Source organism: Spermophilus citellus, assembly GCF_964194105.1.
Source record: "Spermophilus citellus genome assembly, chromosome: 6".
NCBI lineage: Eukaryota > Metazoa > Chordata > Mammalia > Rodentia > Sciuridae > Spermophilus > Spermophilus citellus.
The window spans coordinates 135,269,909-135,291,347 of NC_138187.1; the positions used below are offsets into that span (position 1 = coordinate 135,269,909).

Here is a 21,439-nt window from a genome sequence, read left to right on the forward strand (position 1 = left end):
ACTTAAACAACACTTATGGTCCAGTGTGGCCATAGGATGGATGCAAGATCTCCTTATCAGCAGCCCCTCTGTGTACAGCACAGATCCCGCATGCCAAGGCTCCCTTCTGACTGCAAACTTCCCTTGGCTTCCTAGGCTCCAGCACTGAGTGGTTGACAGAGAATGGATAATTTCCTGCAGATCTGCCTCTGCCATTCCCGGACCTCACACCCATGACCTAAACCAAGCAAATCTCATTGCCATAACCTCCTCCTCCCCCAGCCTCACCTACACTCACCTCTGAGACTCCCTCTCTCTCCCGGAACTTTGTTATGAGAAATCCATTGGGGAAGGAATATAGAATCCAAGGGAAATGCAAAGGAAATTAGTATCTATTTTGTGCTGACTGCCAGCCTGGACCCATGTTACCTCCTAATAGCCCAATGAGGTGACTGTTCTGACATTTTGAGATGCAGGAGCTGATGCTTGTTGCAGTTACATCACTAGAACAGGGTTATATAGCTAATGAGTGGCAGAGCTAGGATTGGAGCCTAGATCTCTATGTCTTAAAGACCACAGTTCAGCCTAGGGGCTGTCTTCTGTTATTTCATTCAGACTGAACTTCTGTCAGGACTATAAACTCACTGACAGCCCAATTTCAGATGTTTGGCTGTTGGGTTCCTATTGTGCTATCATGGAAACGGCCCTGCTTTGGAAGTATAGGGACTAAACTTTCAGTTTTACTGCTCAGCCTCTGACCTGTCTAATTTAAATCTCACTATACAATGCAACTTTGGATAGTCCCTTTCATCTGTGGGCCTGTTTCTTCATCTGAAAATAAAGGAATGCATTAAGTGACCCAAGGGGTTCTTTCCAAGCTAAGGATTTGGTGACGTGGACAATTACCTTTGGCCCCAATACTGTGTCAGAAAGCATTGTAAAGTAGAAGGGGTGGTGGTGAAGATTTCATGTTTGAGGTTATATGGAGCATTCATTAAATACTAATTATCATTTGAAACAAAATAAGATTTTTTTTAAGACCAGTGGGGTGTTTGTAATCCACAACAGTTCTCTCCTTCCTTGCTATTTATAACAACCTCTGGCTTCCTTTGTGGCTAAGTCTGTCTCCCCCTATAACAGAGGAAGTGAGGCTGAACCCATGCCTGAGCTCAGACCTTCTTAGACTACAGCCCTGTGGACACTCCCTGGGGTTCTGAGCTCCTGCTAGCAGGCAAAACTGGGTTCTTTCTCTCGGAGAACATTGGAGGTTGTGGCTGGACATCTGCCGGAGGATAGGTTAAGGCCCATTCTCCCGGAATCTAGCACAGCTGCGGGGGGGGGGGGGGGGGGGGAGGTCCAGAACTCTATTTTCTACTCCCAGAATTTGAGGTCAATGCTCAGATTTTGCAAATGCCAATGCCCAGTTCTAACACTGAAGAAAATAATAAAAGGGAAGATGACTCAAGGTCAGGCCATCCTTGGAGACATTTCTAGGGCCTACATGTATCTCTTAGGTGTTTTGATTTGTTCCTTTGGGGTTGCTGTTGAGAGCTGAGACGAGCCTGAGCGAAATCTTGGCCAGATGGCTGCCCCAAGTTGCTGCTGGAGTATTTTAACTACAGTAGCGTGGGAGCTTCCTGACTTGGAGAGGGCTCCCCACACCTCCCCCAGGTTCCCATCTGCCCAGACGCCCACAGCTTATGTCAGGAGAAATGATGGAGGCCCCAAGATGCCTGGGGGAAGGGCCTCAGTTCAGGACAAAACCTGGGACTCAAACTCCAGTCCAATTTTCTACTCAGGGCCAGTGTGTATGTGTGCGTGTGCGTGTGTGTGTTTCTGTCAGGCAGAGAGGAAAGTACTGGGGATGCTATGTGCCTTATGTAGCTGATTCTAAGAAACTTCAGGGTTTGGAGAGGAGGGAAGGAAAGAAGAGCAGCTGAAAGGAGACAGAAGGAGTGGGAATAAACCAGAGAGGAAGCAGGGGCTGTGCTGAAGCTGGACAGAGACAGAAAAGGGCAGGGATTGTCCTAGGCTTCCTCTGACCTGTCTAACCTAAATCTCCCAAGCTGCAGTTTAAGCCGTTTTTCTACCTTGAATCCCCGTGTTAGCTTCTCACCTATGGGAGCGGACCTCAGGAGTCAGTCTGGACCCTGGGCTGTCCTGATGCTCCCTGGTGGCCTAGGAGGGAGTTGCTTGAAGTGATCAAAGTAACCAAAATCCCTTAGGCCCTGATTCTAGGAGGTCTGAGTTTGCAGCCAATGTGTCTCTTTGCTTGTCCTAGCTGGACACTCTGGATTGTGGCCTGGAGGATTGCAGAGGGGGTGGGCAGTGGCTCTGGTAGCATTTCCCAGCAGTTGAACTGTGAGTCAGAAGGGTCACCTACTGTCGGAAGTTACAGCCGACCTCCTGCAGGCAGGAAACCAGAGTTGGGCCCCAAAGAAGCCTAGAGATGGGTGGGTGGGAGAGCAGTTTTGCAAAATGCAGCATTGCCATCTGGGAGGGCTAGGCCTGGAGGCTATTGGGCCTGCAAGAAAACCCTAGGCTAGCCCAGTTCCCATCCTCCTGGCACTTGCTTAGAGGTGATCTGGGGAGTCCAGAATCATATGCACAAATTCAAATTCTGAGTCTGTTGCTTATATGCTGGGTGAGACTCAGTTTCCCCATCTGCAAAGTTGAAAAAGAATATTAAAGTCTAGCTCAGGGCTATAACGATGAAATAACATGCCCATGAAGTACCTTGTTTGTGTTACGCTGCTCCCTATCGCTAATTTAGGTTGGAAGATGGGGAGAGAATGTCCAGGATCTGACTCCTCAACTCTGCTGGTTACCGGCTCTGGGAGTGTTCAAATGTTAGTAAAGGGTGCAAGATCTCACCAGGAACCCCCTACCACAACCTTGGGGGTACTCCTGCTGATGGCAGCCTTCTATTTGCCCTGAGGATGAGAGGGTGTTGATTTGACCTTGAAATCTGCTGTTGAAATTTTCTGTTTTTTTGGTTTGAACTTAATAGGTCAAACCATACAGGGATCTGGGCTCCTGGATGGAGTAGTTATCTGGGGTGTTAGGGGCACGGTAGAGGAGACAGGACAGGAAGATGGCACTATCAGATAAATTCTCCGACCCTAACCCATATCCTTGCCAAAATCTCTGACATGGTTTCATCATCTGAGGGTGATGCAAGAGGCTTGGAGTCAGACTCCCCTTTCTCCCCTCCCCCAGAGATCTCAACTCACATCTGGAGTTGCAGCTGGGTCGCCCTCTTGGGCCCTATCCAGGGGAGGGAGCTGGGTGAAGTGAGGGAAGGGAGGGCAGCTGGTGAGGGGCCCTGTGAATGGCCCCAATGTTGGGAGTTGGAGGGCAGGAAGGAGGAGTCCAGTCTCAGAGGGAGGAGAGGTGGACTGGACAGGGAATTGTGTCTCCACAGCACTGGTCTCCTCCTCCATAACTGCCCTGTGTTAAAGTCTCCATGGCACCCCCTTGTCCTTTATATCCATTCCTGCAGGCAGCTGCACTCTTTGGCCTTCCCTTCCCACCCACTTCCCCACCCAGCCTCTCCATCCAGGTGCCCTTGGAGTTGAGTGCCCCCTTTGTTCCCTCCTCTTCCTGGGGCATCTCAAGCCTCCCACACTGACCCCTCTGCCCCCACTGCCACAACAGAGTGTGAGCCGGGCCTGATGGGTCATCCGTGGGTCATAAAGGTCAATGGGACTGTGGTCTAGACGTATGGAGAGCCCAGTCTGAGCTAGCAGTCTGGCCAGAAAGCTATCGAAAGATGGACTTAAATGCTGCAGGGTGGAGGTGGGGGGAATTTTACTTAGACATCAGCAAGAATCCCCTTCACTAAAGGTTGGCGAACTTACTGGAATAAATGCAGAAGGGAAGCTTTGCTGGCCTTGTCAAACTGTAAACCGCTAATCACTGTGGGATGCTTTGAAGCAGCGCTCTGCCCCGAAGGCCAGGTTTCTTACCCATGCTTAGCCACTAACTCGCTGTGTGACCTTGGGTAGTTCCCCTCTTTGCATGTTTCCTCATTTTTGAAAGGAAGGTCCCAGTGAAGCTGAGGTTCTGCGACTCCGAGGATCCAGGCTTCTGCGTGGTTGGCTTCTCCCGGCCGTCCCAACTACCCCCAATTCTTCCCGCCCCCAGCAACCCGGTGGACCCGAGCCAAGAGATCCCTTTAAAGGCTCAAGTCCCGCCCCTGCTGCCTTTCGGGCCTTCGATTGGTGGCTGCGGGGTGGGGCGGGGCCTGGCGCGGCTCTGCCGGGCTCGGGGGCGGGTCCTGGGCCGGGTCGGCCCCCGCCCCCTTTGTTCGCGCTGCGGCGGGAGGCGGTGGCCAGGGTGGGAGGTGTGTGAGCGCGTGTGTCGCGCGGTGGGGAGCAGTGGGTCGCGCTGCCGGCTGTCAGCTAGCTACGCGCCGCCGCCCGATGGCTCCAAGAGGTGTGCTGGATCGACCCCGGGGGGCCGGCAGTGGGTAAGCCCCTCTGCCTGTCGCCCGCGAGCATGACACCTCCAGCCTCGGCGACAGCCTTCGCCAGCAGTGCCCGCGCTCCCGCCTCCGGCAGCCGCAGCCGCTGCCTTGGGCATTGGCCCCCGGACCCCCGCCCTTGATCCACGCCCAGACCCTAGCGTCAGAAGACCATGGCTGGCCAGGGGGACTGCTGCGTCAAGGTGGCGGTCAGGTAGGGACCGACAGCGGGAAAAAGGAGCGTGAGCAGCGGGGTTCGGGCTTTGTCTCGGGTGGGCTTGGAGCCGGGGGCACGGACATCGCTGGAGCTGGAGCCCGCACTCCCGGAGGAGGGGCCGGCGTGGGCCGGGCTGAAGGGCGCCGCGCGCTGGCCCCGCTGCCGCAGGGGAGCGGCGGCCCGGCGGACTGCTGGAAGGTGGCTTTGTTTGGGTGGTTAATTTCGGGCCCCTCTTGGGAGCCCTTAATGATCAGAATATCGAATAAACAAGGAAATCCGGTATTTCACACCCAGCCCTGGCCCAGGCCGGGCGTCTGTGCGTTTCCTCTTCGCCTCCCCACGAGGCTGCTGTCTCAAAGCGGGATATTGGAAGGGAAATTTTTTTTCGCCCTCATCTACCCCAGTCAGCTAGTTCTGTGCTCAGTCCCGCTAGCCAAGGCAGCACACCCTCCCGGAGCTCGTTCTGCAGAGATCGGTTCTAAGACCACGGAAGGGCTGGAATGGTGCTTTGGCCTAAGGTGGAGAGTCAATGGAAAGAATCCTGCAGGGCCTGCCCCCAAAGGAGATGGGGTGAGAGGAGGGGGGATTAGGTATATTTGAGAGGCTACCTCTGAGAGGACAGGAGGGTGTGACACTGGCCCATCGTCTGGCACTCAGGTGAAATTGAACAGGGAAGGGTTGGGTAGATTTTTCTGGGGGTTCCATTCCTGACAGCTCTCAGATGTGAAGTGATCTGACAGAAATTAGGCTGAGAGAGGACATGGCTGGGTAGGTTCTGTTGGGAGGGGCACATAGAGGTACAGGGACAGGAAATACTGCAAAGTTGAACCATCTGTTCTTTGTGCTGGGTGGAGATGCTTTACACCACACTGCCTCTCCCTGTTTTTATTTGGGGGTTTTCTCTTTGAGAGGGTATATTAGGAGAGTACCAATCTGGGACTTCACCAAGGCAGGGAGGTAGAGAGGCTTTGCCCCAGCTTTGTATGACAGGGGGAGTGGAGGGTCTACGGTGGGTCCCTGAGACAGGTCTCCAGATCCCCTGGGTCAGAGATGACCCAGATTCCAGGGGTCCTGGGAAGTTGCTTCTAGACCGGGCCAGAAATGATAATGGATGAAGGCCCCACTTCCTGTCCCAGGGCAGATGCCCCTAGCCACCTGGACAGTCCTCTGCATCCTAGAGATGAGGCATTGAGGCTGATCCCAGATCTGAGGCTGAGGGAGGGAGATTGAGGTCCTGCACCCTGTACCCCAGGAAGCATTCAGAGCATCACTTGAGTACAGCCTTCCTGGCTCTGAACAGCCTGAGACAAAGAGGAGCCCTGCAGGTGCCTGGTGGGCTGACTGGGGCGGGGCCAGGCTGTCGCTGGGGCTGACATTGCAGCAGGAGCCCTTGGAGGTCGAGAGAGGGAGGTGCACGGGTGAGGAGTGGGAGTGAGAAATGTAAATATGGCATCTGCTGCAGATGGGGAGAGTCCAGCGCCATAAAAGGGAAATGAAGCTGCAACCCCCATCCAGTGTGAACCAGGGCTGGGAAGGAAGGAGCTTGGGGTGTCCCTTCCAGGGGGGCTTTCCTTTAGACTCCATCTTGCAGGAGAGAGTCAAACAAAGGCCCTCCACATCTGTTCAGGGTCCCCAGCCTGGGCTAGGACATGGTAAAATGAGGGGTTTCCCGGGGGGCAGGGGGAGCCTTAGGGGACAGCACATTATGTCAAGGGTGAGAAGCCAGTGCTCCCTTCACATTACCAGAATAATCCTGGGGCCCTGTCCACAGAGAAAGGATTGTGCCTGCTCTCTGCACCCAGTGCTTTAGGGTGATCTTCCCAGTCAGATTGCCTAAGTGAAGTCCCCATGCCTTGCCTTGAGTGGCTGATCTGGAAAGAAACGTGTAAGGAATCCTGCATCAAAAGAGCCAGGGCTTTCAGGGGCTGCAGGAAGGTAAGGGCCCCGCCCACTCCTCTCTGCCATGGGCTCTAGCTCTCCAGCTCAGCTTGAGCGCCCAGCCCGGCACACGCCAGACCTCAATGGGCAGCCGGCCGTGGAAGGCAGACAATGCCTGGACAGAACCCAGTTTCTAATCAGAGAACTGAGGGTAGGACTGGGCCAAGGCTGGGCTGGGAGGAGGAGCAGATGGTGCTAGTAACGAGCCATAGGGGGAATTCTCCTTGTTTTGGATGTCCTATCTCCTGACCCCAGAAACCACTCATGCCACCTAAAGGATTGGGTGTGGGGCTGCAGTCAAGTACTGCACTTATGAGAAGGGCCAAGGATTTGGAATTGCCTATACCTATTGCTTCCCCAGGGCTTACTACCTCCTGCCAGGTTCAGCTATCTTTCTGACTTCCTGGAAGTCCTTTGTCCCTAACTGAAGCCTTTCTGAACTCCCATGAGATTAACTTGTGAACCATGGAGTCCAGCTCTTGGGACAGGGAGGCCAGGATTGAGACAGACTTGGGCTGATGTGTGTGCTTAGGAAGAGAGGCCCAGGCTGTTCCACTAGGTGAAGTTCCAGGCCCTGGGCTCTTGGGCTCTAATCTGGGATGAGGATCAAAGCTGGCCATCTGCAAAGTGCTGCTGGGAAGGCCTGGGCTCCGGAAAAACCGGAGGAAATTTGCAGGACCTGGGGCTTCAGGATTAGGGGGAAATGTCCAGGTGTATGTAGGCTCTCAAAGCCCCACCCCATTGCCTCCCCAGCTAGGCCCATCTGCTCCTGGGGGGCTAGTCAGTTTTTTTACCAAGAGATCCCAGGACAGTCCCCTCAGGCCTGCCCTCTGATCCCTTTATCCATTAATCCCCTTGTACTGTAAGGACTCTCAGCTTCCTGGGCTGGACTAGAACTGGCCTTTACCTGGAGGTGGGGGAGGAGGACATGTAGCACAGCTAGAGAGAGGTGAGGCTGAGCTGTAACCTGCGCCAGCTGCAGAAATACAGGCCTGACAAATGTTAAGAGATGCAAGTTGGCAAAGTCGAAATTGGGGAAGGAAGCCAAGTCACATGGTGAGTTTATTTAAGACCCTTTCAAGCCCCCAGCTCTGAGCCCCCACCATGAGGGGAGCCCTTAGTGTTGCCTAACCCCCTCCCGCTTATCTCTGCCTAGCTTCCCTAAACTTCCTTCCTTTAGTGTGCAGGGGAGGGGGAGGTGCCTTGGCCAGTCCCACATCCATCCGTTGAGAATACAGGGTTGAACAGGGTAGCGAGGGAATTGAGGGGAGCCCCAGCTGGGGACCCAAGGGGCAGTGTTAGAGTGGACCCCTGTCTTCTCCCATTGGGGTTCTCTAGCTGCAATTATTTCCCTGGTTCCAGACTAGTCTGAAATCTTGGTCCATAGCTATCTAAATTTTCAATCAAGAGCATTGTGGGATTGGGAGAATGAAGAAGACTGAACTATGGGGGTGGGCATGTGGGTGCCTTCAGGGTCCCAAAGCCATTCAGAGCCAACTGATGCCAACTGCATCTCATGCTTCCCAGTTTGCAGAAACTGAGGCCTGGACAGAAGCTCTGAGGGTTGTGTGGAGACCTGAGAGTCCTGGTGGTGGCCTCCTGCTGCACTGACAGGGCTTACATCATCACAAGGAAGTGGAGTGTAGTAACCACAAGCCCCGGAAACCTCCCCTCCTCCACCACCCAGCCAGCATGCTTGATTGGTTCTCAGCTTTTGTAAACCTAAGGGTGGGGCTGGGGCTGGGGCTGAAAGGTAACTGAGGTGACACATGCCTGACACCCTTACTCTTACCAGCTCGGGGAGCAAAGGGCAGGGCTGGACCAATGCAATGCATCTGCTAAATGGGTCATGGGTCCTTTTTCCTGATTGTCCTTCTGGGCCTCAGTTTTACTCACTGGGGAATGGGGACACCTGGTTTGTTCTGATTTTTTCATTTATGCAGAGCAGAGGTTTGAATAAAGTAGAAGGCATTTAATTCTTGGAGGGAACAGATACCTGCAGAGTCAAGTACGAATAAAATGTTTAAAAAATAAGCCCTAATTTAAGTATACCTAAGAAGTATCTCCCTAATTTTAAGCCGCAGTGAATTATTGGGTAAAGTGATTCAAAGTGACTCCATCTATTTATTTATTCAGAGCAGAAAGCCTGCTGTGGTAGAAAGGAGAGTGAACTAGGAAGTGGCTTAGCACTATGATTTGTTGAACACTTACTTTGTGCCAGGCACTGTGCCTGCATTATCCTATTACACCCACCAAGAAACTGAGGCTACTCTCCTTTTATATACGAGTGAACACAGCAGCAGATGCAGGAGGCTGGATCTGAACCCAGAGCACTCCTCTTTGCAAGCACGTGGCTCCTCAGACTGCTCTAAGCCACCTCCAGTCCAGCTGCTAATTGGCTAAGTGTTCTGGTCTCTGCTTCGGTTTCTTCAAATGCTTTACTTCTGTACACAGTTGCCCTGGAGGAGAATGTGGGAGCAGCGTGCAGCACTGTGCAGCTGTGTGGCAAGGGATTTGCCTTACAGGGTTACTTGGCATAGGGCTACCCATCCCCACCGTGGCCCTAGTTCCTAAATCCTTGTGGTTTCCTTTTGGTTTGGGGGAGTTCCTGCCTCCCCATTCTCTTGGCACTCTCTAGAGGAGGAAGTTCTGGGGCTTCCAAGTCTTCTCCTGCTGCCACCCCACCTCCCTCAGCCAGAGGTGAGAACCCCAGGCTTCCTGGGCCTCCTGGCCTTTCATTTTACCCTCTGGACAGTCTTGCAATTGAGGACATTAAGGAGGAAAGCAGTGTCCTCCTACCCCCGCTTAGAACAGCTGGAAGGAGCAGGGCTAAGACAGATCCACCCCCTCCCCATCCTATGGAGGGAGGAGAGGGGAGGCTGGGGCAGGGGCAGTGAAGCCCCAGGCTGGCAGCAGTGTGGACTGCAGTGTTCTCTGGAGGACTCCCCCTTTTACCTCCAGCTGCTCTGAAGCATGGAAAGGTGGGCATGCCATGGTTCCTGTCCCCAGATGCTTAAGTCCCTGTACCTCTGTCTTCTCGGTGGCAGGCCACTATCATAGCTGGTGGTGGAAGCTGCCTGTCAGTCCTTTCACAGGCTGGGCTGGGCTGACCTAGGTGGAATGAAGGTGCACCAAGAGAACCTACTGCGCAGGCTGGCAGTGGGGGCAGGGCCAGGGCCAGCTTGGCTCCTGCCCTCCACAGCCAGCCCTCCACAGCCAGCCCTCCACAGCCAGCCAGCCAGCCAGCCAGCCAGCCAGCCGCCTGTTGCTCTGCATTCCTCAGCAGGGGAGCGTCCCCAGGGTCCAGTCCCCACTGAGCTGTCCCCCACCAGATGCAGATGTCATCACAGCTCTGGGCTCTGGGCTAAGCCAAACTGCAGCATCTCCTGTCTCCCAGGAGGTCATGGGAAACCCCTGCCAGATGCCCCATGGTGGGGGTGGGTCTGCAAGAGCACAGCTGAGTGGCACTTCCCTGAGCTAGGCTTGCCCTTCCCAGGCCCCAGAGCCAGAGGAGTCAGTCCATGGCTCAGGAAGCTCCTGGTGCTGCTCACAGCCGGGTCTGTGCAGCCAGCCTGCCAGCACAGGGCGGGCTGGGGGAACATGCAGCTCAGGACAGGGACTGGCCCTTTCTCTCAGCCTCTGCATCCCACTCCCTGCTGCTGACACCACATCCTGTCTTCTCCTAGGTCCTCCCCAGTGCCTGGTGTCAGCCTCTCTGGGGAGTACTCCTGATGGCCTAGAGGGTGAAGGGCAGGGAGACCCTCCCCAGATGCCTCATACCATACACCCCTCCCGTTTGCCAGCCTTTCCCCAGCATAATTCAGGAGACCGTGGCCAGGACTCTGGGATGAACTGAAAGGATGGTCAAGCACATCCCTGGGGCAGGGTGGGGGGTGGGGGCGGTGAGAGTTCTGAACCCTGTTTGTGGGTTGACACCCCAACACTTCCTGTAGGTTTTCTTTGAGTATTGCTACCTCTCCATGCTCTCAAGACCCTGTTCAGGGGCAAAAGTCAGGCAGAAAGGATTGACAGACCCCTTTCACTGGGCCGGCCAGGGCCTCATAAACCCATGCCCTTTGGCTCCACTATACAAAACCTTCTTGTGAGGGTTCAGAGCGAGCCCCAGTCTTTTCCCTGAGGCCAGCTGCAGGAGGGCTGGGCTGGGGACAAGTCTGAGAGGCCAGGGAAGCTCTCTGGGGAAGGCAACAAGACCCTCAGGCTGTTACAGGGCTCTCTGGTGGCTCTGCCCCCACTTTCCCAGTTCAGCTAAAAGGGTCAGCACCCCAAAGTGGATCTTGCCGCCCTGACTGATAGATGCCTGGCCTCTGTGGGGAGGTGCCTTGTCTGGACTCAGTCAGTTAAATCCCCCCTGGTGTCTCGGAGCCAGACTCCCCAGAGAGAGCAGGGATTTTGCTTCCAGCCGCCTTCCCCAGAACTGGCAGGCTGCCAGGGAGAAGAGGAGGAGGAGGAGGAGGAGGAGGAGGAGGAGGAGGAGGAGGAGGAGGAGAGGGTGCTCAGTAAAGGGGGGTGCGGACGTCTTCTTTCTGCTGCCGAGGAGCACTGCTGCCTTGCTTTGGCAGGGAAGCAAGCTCCATGCTTCCCAGGCCCCGGGCCGCAGCTTCCTTAATGACAAAATGGGGAAATACTTTCCCAACAGGCCCCTCATGGCACTGCTGGCAGCTGTTGGTGACATCAGCCAGGGAGATTCTCTGAGGGGATCGGTTTTCTTCAGTCCAACCTCTCTCCCGCCCTGGTGCAGAGTTGCTTGGGGGATGCAGCCAGACTGGGCAAGGGTAGGATTCATTGGAATTTCATCTCCACCATTACAAATTGTGTGACTCTCGGTTGTTAAATCTCACCTTCCGCGCCTCCCTAAACATATCCCTTGCTTCCTAGGGGTGTCACGACACAGTACCTCCTTTCATGTGCATCAATGAGCTGGGAACCCAGGTTTTCAACAAATAGTAGATATCGTCCTTATGGGATGAGGCCTGGGAGGCAGAGGATGCTGGAGGAAGAAGACTCCAGACTCCTCCAAGCTTCCCTGTTCAGTTTAACAATCACTGCAGGCAGGAAGTTCTTTTTGCTAGCTTATCTAAATCCCCCCTGCTGTAGCTAAGTTCCCCTTTGATCTTGCCCTGTCACTGATGAGGGAGAGCTGGCCCCTGGCAGGTTACAACATGGCAAAGTGACCCGGTGTGCCAGCAAATGAAAGATCATGGGGGAAAAAAAAAAGAAAGATCATGGGGTTCCTCTCTGTGTCCCTCCCCTACCTCTGCCCCCAAACACACACACATTTCCACCATGGAGGATGCAACACTTGACTGCCCCTCTGCCCCTGCCAAGGTGTGCTGATTTGGGACTGGACATGAGGAGGGAAGCAGTAGAATCTGGGCCAACTTTACTTTTCCCCTCAGGCTTTGGTGCTGCATGCCCAGAAACTGACTAGCCTCTGGGGGCTGCATTTCAGGATTCCAGGAAGGCATTAAGGATTCTGTTGGAGCAAAGAGCAGGTATGCTCTTAGCCCCCTGAAGCTTTTTTGAAGGATCTAGTCATGTTGGTTATTTTGGTCATTTAAGAGATGAGTCTAGTCCAGGTTTCTCTTCTTCTGAAAGTCTGTGAGGTAGGGCCTAGGGAGGAGAGGGTGTCCCTCTGCCTGGAAGTCCTCAAGTCCAAATTACACACAGGTGGGCCGCTGCATGCATGCTAGGTGTCTCAGGTACTCCTCTGGATGGAATCTTCAGGACTGAGGGCAAATGAAGGTAATCTTCATAGAAGATCTTGTTTCTTATTAGCTCCGTGATCTTGAGCCAAGTTTTTGCCTCATTTGTGAATCAGAGGCAAAAAATTCCAACTTTAGAGCTAAATGGTATGTGATGGCCTAACTTCGAACAGCATCCTAAATAGCACCTAGCAAAAGGGGGCCTGTTCCCTGAGGACCATGGTGGGTACAGTACAGAGAAGATGCATCAGGAATCACAGACCATGCACCATCTTTGTAAGAATCTTGTAGAATTCCGGAACAGTTCATAGATATCTTAAGGTCACAGCTTGTTACTTCTCCTCAATGAGAAAAAAGACCAAATGCAAAGAGCCAGGGGCCCTTGGGGGCCTCAGGATAAGATTTGGTTGGCAGGTCAGTTGGAAGTGGGAGCAGCCCTACTGATGGGTGGGACTGATTTCATCTAAGAAGCTAAACTCACTCCTGGGAGCCCAAGGTCACTGGGAGGAGTTCCTGGGAGGGGTGATTGGCCGGCTTCGCATGATGTCACTAGAGAGGGTTGGAGGTGAGGCTGGCAGTCCCCATCCTCCCCCTCCCACTCAGCGGGGCTGGGTGTAGGGCTCCAGGCACGTGCCCGGATGTGCCCAGTTGTTACCTCTGCAGAGGAAGTTTTCCATCCTTGGCAGCCTCTCAGCAGCCACCCGCCCCGGCCTGCCTCCTCCCTGTCTCCTCTGTCCTGTCCTCCAGGCTCCTCAAAGAGCCGAGGAACCGCTGAGCTCAGCTCTTCCCGCAGCCCCGGCCCGCGGCTCGCAGCCTTTGTCCCCCGCGAGCGGCGGCACCGAGCGACTGGAGGCGGGCCCGGGGGGAGGGGGCTCCCAGCCGCCCGCGCGTCCGTCGCCGCGATGGCTCGAGTACCCGGGGGCGGGGGACCGCCCCCCACATCACACCAGCCCCTGCTCAATTGTGAGCGGAGGAAGCTCTGCGCCCTCGCCGCCGGTGCCAGATCCTGCCTCTGAAAAGCCCCGGGCCCTTTCTCCTCGCGCCGCCGCTCAGCCTGCGGCTTGCCAAGTGGCAAATAGTCAGGCTCTGTTCTGGGGGGTTCCGGGGCCTCTCTGAGAAGGGCAGGATCTGCAGAAAGGGGAAGCGGGAGGGGTGGGGCTTGGGGGTGAGATGACCCTGGGTGAGATTCAGGCGGCCCTGGGCAGAAATGTCCCAGGATCTTTGGGCCACATACCGTGATGGACAGAAAGACAAGCAGCTGGCCCGAGGGCCATAGTTTGCCAATTTGAGGTTTTGGGGGTTTTTCTGTCTTTTGTTTTAATTTATCTGGATCACTGAGAGTTTGTCTGATTCCCTTGCCTGCTTAAATTTGGTGCTTAAGGCACATGCTTCACCCTAGTCCTGGCTCTGTCCATAGCTCCTAGGGCCCATGGTGTGGTCAGAAGAGCCCAGAGACACTCCTGACTTCTCCCCATGCACCAGGGTTAAGTGGTTCCCATCCTTGCCACCCTGCTTTAAGGGGAACTCTCTTTTCTGGGGCAGGATGGGTCACTGCCACCTAGACAGCAACCCAAAGAAATGATGTCATTCACAGTGGGACCAGGTGAACAGGCTGCTGGGGGCTGGGGTGATGCTGTTCTTAGAAAGTTAAAACTGGGAAGATCTCTAGATAACCCAGGCAGAAGTCCAGAGTCATATGCCACAAGAGGTCAGAGGCTGGACAAGGACCAGCCCTCCAGGTTTGAATTCTCCCTGAGACAGGGTGTGGTGAGGAATGCTGCCCCAGGATGGCGAGCCGTGGAAGGCGTCTGTGTGGATGAACATGTAGGATTCCTGCCTCTGATGGTGGTGCTGGGGAGGAAATTTCTTTAGTGATCTGGGGATTGAGAGTTTTCTGGGTAGGATGCCTTCAGAGAAGTGCAAGGGCATTTGTAGTTAGCTCGAGCCAGGATTGATGCCCTGCTTCACTGTGTACTGTACATGCAGCTTAACCACTTTGAGTCTCTTCTTTCCTTTCTGAAAGCATCACTTAAGTAAGGTAACCTGAGGGGGCTGCCTGGCCCTGAACTAGCACAGGGAACGCATCCGGGAAGTCATCCTCCCTTGCTTCCATCCATAGCTACCCATTCAGTCCCATTCCTGGGACTGTCAGTCTCTCCCTCTCCTAGTCAGTTGCTTTTAGAATAGTGACTCATCCAGAGCCCATGTCCTCTCTCTTCCAGCTGGTACCTGTTTTTCTAGGTGACACTGCTCACCCACCTGTGCCCTAATAAAGCACCTCATGCTTAGAATGTGCCAGCATGGGGCTCTGTTGCTCTCTCTAACCACAGAGAACCCCACGTCAGAATGTGCTAGGCCAACAAAGGGTCCCAGGGTGAACCAATAATGTAGCCTACAACTTTTGAACCCTAAAACCCTGGAGTGCCCTTGTCTGCATGCTCCCTCCAGACTGCTCTCCTGCTGACTCTCTCCATCCTGGGAGGCGGGCTTCCTGGGTGGTCTAGGGCTAGTTGCTGAAGGCAAGGCTGCCCCTCTCATTGAAGGGCTCTGACAGCGGGGCTGCTGCTCCCCCTTGCCTGCTCCCACTGTCTCTGGGGATGCTGATTCGATTTGCTCCAATCGCCAGTGTTGCCATCTGCCTGTAGTAATTAAATGGTATTTGAACTGGATCCAGAAATCCCATCGCAGGCAGCCACGTGGGGAGGGTGTCCTCAGGAGCTCGTGCTTGCCCGTGCAGCTCGAGGGTCCTCAGAGGCTGCATGGGCCAGAACCTTGCTTCACCTGGGAATATCCAAATGTCCTGGGAGGAAATGCCCTGGTCTTAGGTCCCACAGGCCCAGGGGCAGAGCAAGGTTTGAGGTCCTGTCTGATAGCTTGTAGCCTGTGCAGTGCCTTATCCCTCTGAGTATGAGACTTTCCCTTGGCCCTCAGAGCCCCGGTCCTTATAGACAGTGTAGTGCAGGACCATCACAGGGACATGCACGCAGACAGCCTGAGCTCAAACTGGCTCCTTACTGTCTGTGACGCTAGAGGACACCATCCCGGATTCCTTATCCATAAATGGGGTTGTCATGAGTTAGTATGTGTCAGTGTGCAGATGCTGCTTGGCATACAGTGAGAACTTAGTGTTTGAGCTGCCATTATTTATGTAGAGATAGGAGTCTTGCTGACCCTGAGGTCACTTGGGGTGGGGTTCTGGTCTGCAGGTCCAGAGAGGATGAGCAAGAACCGGGCACAGTGGTGCATGCCCGTAATCCCAGCTGCTTAGGAGGCCGAGGCAGGAGGATCGCAAGTTCAAGGGCAGCCTCAGCAATTTAGCAAGGCCCTAAGCAACTTAGTGAGGCCCTGTCTCAAAATAAAAAGCAAAAGGGGTGGGGATGTGGCTCCATGGTTCATTGCCTCTGGTGTCAATCCCTGATATAAAAACAAAAACAGAAGACTCAGAAACCAATTCAGGTGGGAGGCTGAGAAGCAAGTTTCTCACTTTACCTTGGCCCAGGAAAACTGGATAGGATAGCAACGTCCTTGGGCTTCCATTCCTTTCTGGGGAGAGCCACCCATCATGAGGACCTGTTCATACCTCAGAGAAAACACTTCTAAAGAAAACCCAGACCCCACATGTGGAAGCAACTGGAGAAATAACTGCCCCCTCCCCAGGAATTTTCCCACCTCCCCAGTGCACTCCCTTAAAGCCAAGTGCAGGTAACAGTTTTAGGTGAGCACCTCACTGGCCTACAGTTCATTGAGGTGCTCATCTGAAACTGTTCAGTGCCAGGGGGGCTGGGCTCAGGACAGGGACAGGAGGATAGCTTGGAGGCCCTGGGCTCTGTGGCTGGGCGCCTCTGGGCCCTGGGTGGGTGCTGGCCTGGTCCCACTCATTCTTTTCTTCTCTTGGTAAATGTTGGCTTGGGGAGAGGGAGCCTCACAAGCAGCTCATTGTGAGTGCCTGGCCAACAGGGCTGGCTTGTGTGAGCCCATGGGCACTAGAGCCTAAACCCCCCCTTTACTTTAGGGTGTTGGGGGATGCTTTCAGCCAGGCTCTTCACACGCATGCTCACTGACTCATGCACGGTTGCCATGGGGATCTCGTCATGGTGATGGCTACTTGGAAAAGGGAAGAAGGGGTAACTGATGGAGACAGTTCTGCCCATGACTAGCTCCCCACTCAGTCCTGATGCCACTTACTGTCCTCTGTATCAGGGGGCCTCCCGGCGTCTGAGAGATAGGCCTACCCTGTGGCTGGCCTGCTGTCCTTTCTAGAGTTTTCTGCCCTTTGCAGGAAAGGTTTAACTTGGCCTGAGATGCCACATTCTGCTTTGTCTGGCCCTTCAGCTCCTACAGGGAGCCAGACCTGGTGACTGTCCACCAGGCTCTGGCATCTGGGAGGGGGGCTGTTGGTTTGGAGGACCCCTGCAGCCCCCACAGGCTTTGGCAGAGGCTCTGGCCTCCTTCAGAACTTGGCCCTGACCTGGGGGAATGTGACCCAGAACCAGGCTTGTCCCTCTGTTCCCTGTTCTGGCCCTGAGCTTTGCCTCCACAGAAGCAGAGTATTCTTGCTCAGAAGGGTGTTGATCTCCAAGGTCCCCAGTCCAGCCAGGAAGTGTGTGCTTTTTTCTTTTCTTTTTTTTCCTCCCCCTCTCCCTCCTTTTTTGGTGGGGAGGGACAGAATTGGGGATTGATCCCAGGGGTGCTTTACCACTGAACTATATCCCTAGTCCTTTTTATTTTTTATTTTGAGATGGGGTCCCACTGAATTGCTGAGGATCTTGCTAATGTTGCTGAAGCTGGCCTCAAACTCACAATCCTCCTGCCTCGGCCTCCTGTGTCACTGGGATTATAGGAATGCACCACATCTGGCAACACTATATGTGGTTCATGCCACACAGATCTGGTGTTGGCCCCATCACTTGCCATTATGTAACCTTGGACAAGTCATCTGAACTTTCTTACCCTCAATTTTCTCATCTGTAAAATCAGGCAAATAATAGATACCTCACAGGTTTATAGTGAAGAATATATGGATTAATTTATATAAAATATGTTAAAAATAGATTTAGTATAGACTGAGTGCTCAATAAATGTTAGCAACAGCTGTCTAGGGGTATGATTCTTTTATTACTGTGTCACCAAAGCTGTCCTCGGTTAGCTCCTCCCCCCCTTCCTCTCTGCCCAGCGCTAGTGGGAAGCCTGGCAGGTAATGTGAGGAAGGAGGGCCTGAGCCAGGGCTTTTCTATCCTGGGCAGGATCCGGCCCCAGCTGTCGAAGGAGAAGATTGAGGGCTGTCACATCTGTACGTCTGTCACCCCAGGGGAACCCCAGGTCCTACTGGGGAAGGACAAGGCCTTCACCTATGACTTTGTCTTTGACCTGGACACTTGGCAAGAACAGATCTATTCGACCTGTGTGAACAAGCTTATCGAGGGCTGCTTTGAGGGCTACAATGCCACAGTGCTGGCCTATGGGCAGGTAAGCCACCTCCACCCCCAATAGTGGCCACCCGACTTTGGTGTCCCCTCATCTGAGCCCCACCTTTAGAGCAGTTGAGACAACTGCATGGTTTTGTCTATTGTCTGAGGATTTGGCTGAGCCAGAGGGCTGGGAACAGTGAGGGACTTCCACGCTGGTGCCTCCAGAGGGTGCTGGGTAACTCTCTCCTTGTCTTTGCCAATGCAGACAGGGGCCGGGAAGACATACACTATGGGCACTGGCTTCGACACGGTGACGTCAGAGGAGGAGCAGGGCATCATCCCAAGGGCCATAGCTCACCTCTTCGGGGGCATCGCCGAACGCAAGCGACGGGCTCAGGAGAAGGGTGTGGCTGGGCCTGAATTCAAAGTCAGCGCTCAGTTCTTGGAGGTACTGTGTTCTCGCAGGGTAGGCAGGAGGGACAGGCAGGAGGGAGACCTGGTAGACCACAAAACCACCCACGCTCCAGTGCAGTCGAGTAGCCTAGGGAGTCACAGGGGCATCTACAGCTGATGAATTTCTTGCTGCTGGAAGTCCCCAGGCAAGGACAGGAGGATCAGTGGGATGCTTTGAAGGGTTTCCTCCATCAGATGGTAAGGAGTCAGTGACCTATGAGATCTCCTCAAACCCTGTCTGATTCTAGCTCTGACACTTTTTAGCCATGTGACCTTGTGTGTGTCATTTCACGCTCTGAACTTCATCTTCAAAATGGGGGTGATGTCTATTTCCTTAGGGTTGGCGAGGATGATGTGGAAGCATGTTACTTGTGCATGGTAACAACTTTGGTTCCTGCCTTTCCTCTGGCCTTCACTGGGTCCCTCCTCCACCTTCAAGTGGCCTGCCTGTCCCTTTCTGGCTGAGATGCTTCCTGGCTCTGAGTCTTCTTGGGTCTCCTGGCAAATGGTCCCTAGAAGAGAATTCCTTGGCCTCCAGCCCTGCCTGTGAATGGGAGGGTGTCAGCCTGAAACTGTGGCATCCAGGAACTTTCTGGGGCGAAGGATGAGATCTCTAGGCTCCTTGACACTTGGGCTGTGCTAAGCTCCAGATCAGTAACCCAGGTGTAGGCAGTCCCTACTGTGAATGGGCCCTCCCAAAGGAGGTCAAATGGGGATCAGAGAATGGCCCCTGGTGGTCCCAAAGGGTTTCTAGGAAGGCAGGCAGACCTCATGATTTCCACCAAGAGCCTGACCAGACTTCTCTGGGACATGTGATTGGGCCTCTCGGATCCTCAGCATTTAAATACCCAAGCCAAGCAGCCCAACCCTGTGGTGTTTGCTGGTTTTAGAGGTACCCTGGGCTCTCATCCCAAAACCCTGGTGCTCCGATTGTACCCTGGTTGTCCTCTGAGGGAAGTATGTGACCTTAGCCCTGCCCACACTTTCCCATGCTCCATCTCCTACCCGTCAGAACAGTCACTCCTTCCTGGATACACATTGCCACTGCTTTCCTGATTTCTTAGGGGGACCCTATATTTTAGGCTTGGGAGTTTTTATTTGTTTTTCTAGACCTTTGCTTCTGATGAACTGCCTGCCTCTGTGTGTGTGTGTGTGTGTGTGTGTGTGTGCGTGCGTGTGCACATGTGTGCACACGCACGCACACACATGTGTGTCCTGCTGCTGGGTATCGCTATTAGCTTTTCTCTCACATCTCTTTGTTTCCTTCCTTTCTCCATTCCGTTGCCATGGGGATCCACAAAAGGAGGCTATTTTCTATAAAATCCATGCCAAGGGGTGAACCACAAGGGGTTAAATGATGCAGTGTGTCTGTCCCAATACAGACAGACACTAGAGTGCCCCCTCTTTACCATCTTTCCTTCTGTTTCCTCTTCCCCTTCCTGTGAGATATTTCTGTCCCTTTAAGGCCCTCAGTGCCTCAGATGTCTGAGGTCTGCAGTCCCCCTCCCCCTTGCCCCACTGGATTCTCCCCCATCCCTCTCCTGCTCCCAGTCCCAGCTCCCTGCCTGTTGACCACCCCAGACTGTCAGTAGAAGTTTCCTTGCTCCTGATTCCAATCACAGGAATCTCCCACATTGGGCTCCCCAGAAGACTGGGCCCCACTCACCCTTTCTCCATGATCTCTTTCCCTCCTGAGCATAGAGCAAGGCACCTAGCCACCACCTCCCTCCCCTCACTGGGAGGTGGTCATTATGTCAACCGCCAGGGACCATGGGGATCAGGGAGTGGTCCCTGGAGGTCTCTGAGCTCTGCCTCTTCCTTCCCTCATCTGGAATCATCCCATCCCCTCTTTTCCAGTTCAGTATTGCAATAAGATCTGCCCAAGTCATGTCAAGTTTTCCTTGTCTGCTCTCTAGGGTCCACATCCCTTTGTCCCTTTAGGTCCTTAGCTACCTACTGGGACTGAGAGCTGCTGGATACTGGTTCCTCAAAGTTGAGGGACCATGTACCACCTCAGGGTAGGTCTGCCCAGGGCCCAGCTGCCCTCCTTCCCCTGTCCAGGAGAAAGATCCTAGAATTCAGAACCCAAAAGGGACCAGGGTGAGATAAGTTAACTTCCAGAGCCTCAGTTTCCACTTCTGCAAAATAAAGGTGGTTTAGAAACAGGAGAAGCCCCCTGGGGGCCCTGCGCTCTGTGCCATATGAACCCAGCCCTGTTCCCTCCTGGCACAGCTCTACAATGAGGAGATCCTTGACCTGTTTGATAGCACTCGTGACCCTGACGCTCGCCACCGCAGGTCCAACATCAAGATCCACGAGGATGCCAATGGTGGCATCTATACCACAGGCGTCACGTCTCGCCTCATCAACTCCCAGGAGGAGGTGAGCATCCGCGGGAGGTACAGGGCAGGCACAGAACATCCTGAAAGGCCAGAGGCTGGTAGCACAGCCTCTTGAGGCCTCACCTCTGCATCTGTCCCCAGCTGATCCAGTGCCTGAAGCAGGGCGCCCTGTCCCGTACCACGGCCAGCACCCAGATGAATGTACAGAGCTCGCGCTCCCACGCCATCTTCACCATCCACCTGTGCCAGATGCGTGTGTGTGCCCAGCCTGACCTGGTGAGGAGCCCTCTGGGGCCCAGGAGCTTCTGGCTATGGGGGTGTTGAAGGAGGACAACATGAGTAGCCCGGGACCCAAGCTAGCAAACCAGAGTTGGGGCTTGCCCTGCCTGCCACTTGTCGATTTTTCTTTTTTTTTTCTTGAGCTTCAGCAACCCCTTCTGTGCAGTGGGGTAATGAGACCTATATCGAGTTGTGAGCCATGAATGAGAACCAGGCGTGTGCACATACTGTGTTTGCTGCCTCAGGGTGGGCGGGGGCTGGCAAGTCAGAGGCTCTCTTCTGCTACAGGTGAATGAGGCGGTGACAGGGCTTCCTGAGGGCACAGCTCCTACGAACGAATACGAGACACTCACAGCCAAGTTTCACTTTGTGGACCTGGCTGGCTCCGAGAGGCTGAAGCGGACAGGGGCCACGGGTGAGCGGGCCAAGGAGGGCATCTCCATCAACTGTGGCCTGGTAGGTACATGGAGGTCCCCAGCCCCGGCAGCTAGCTCAGCTCTGGCTCAGACCCTCCTAAGGCTCTATGACTCCAAGGCTGCACAGGCTTCCTGGGGCTTCTCGCCAACTGTTGGGCAGGGCACACCTAGCTACTATTTCTAGGTCTTGGGGCCTTCACTCTCAGGCCTCACCCCTGC

The 21,439-nt window shown here is 54.3% G+C and overlaps 1 protein-coding gene across 5 annotated transcripts in view; it reads left to right on the forward strand.

Moving 5' to 3' along the window:
- The first annotated feature begins 4,280 nt into the window (after positions 1–4,280).
- The window catches only part of KIF21B (kinesin family member 21B), a 47,934-nt gene continuing 30,775 nt past the window's right edge, over positions 4,281–21,439 (forward strand). For all 5 annotated transcript variants that reach the window (XM_081297014.1, XM_081297015.1, XM_081297017.1 and 2 more), the window contains exons 1-6: positions 4,281–4,658; positions 17,566–17,788; positions 17,996–18,178; positions 20,416–20,565; positions 20,667–20,801; positions 21,093–21,260. In XM_081297014.1, coding sequence (XP_081153140.1) covers positions 4,618–4,658; positions 17,566–17,788; positions 17,996–18,178; positions 20,416–20,565; positions 20,667–20,801; positions 21,093–21,260 — 900 coding nt within the window. In that variant the 5' untranslated portion in view covers positions 4,281–4,617. The remainder of the gene's footprint in view (positions 4,659–17,565; positions 17,789–17,995; positions 18,179–20,415; positions 20,566–20,666; positions 20,802–21,092; positions 21,261–21,439) is intronic.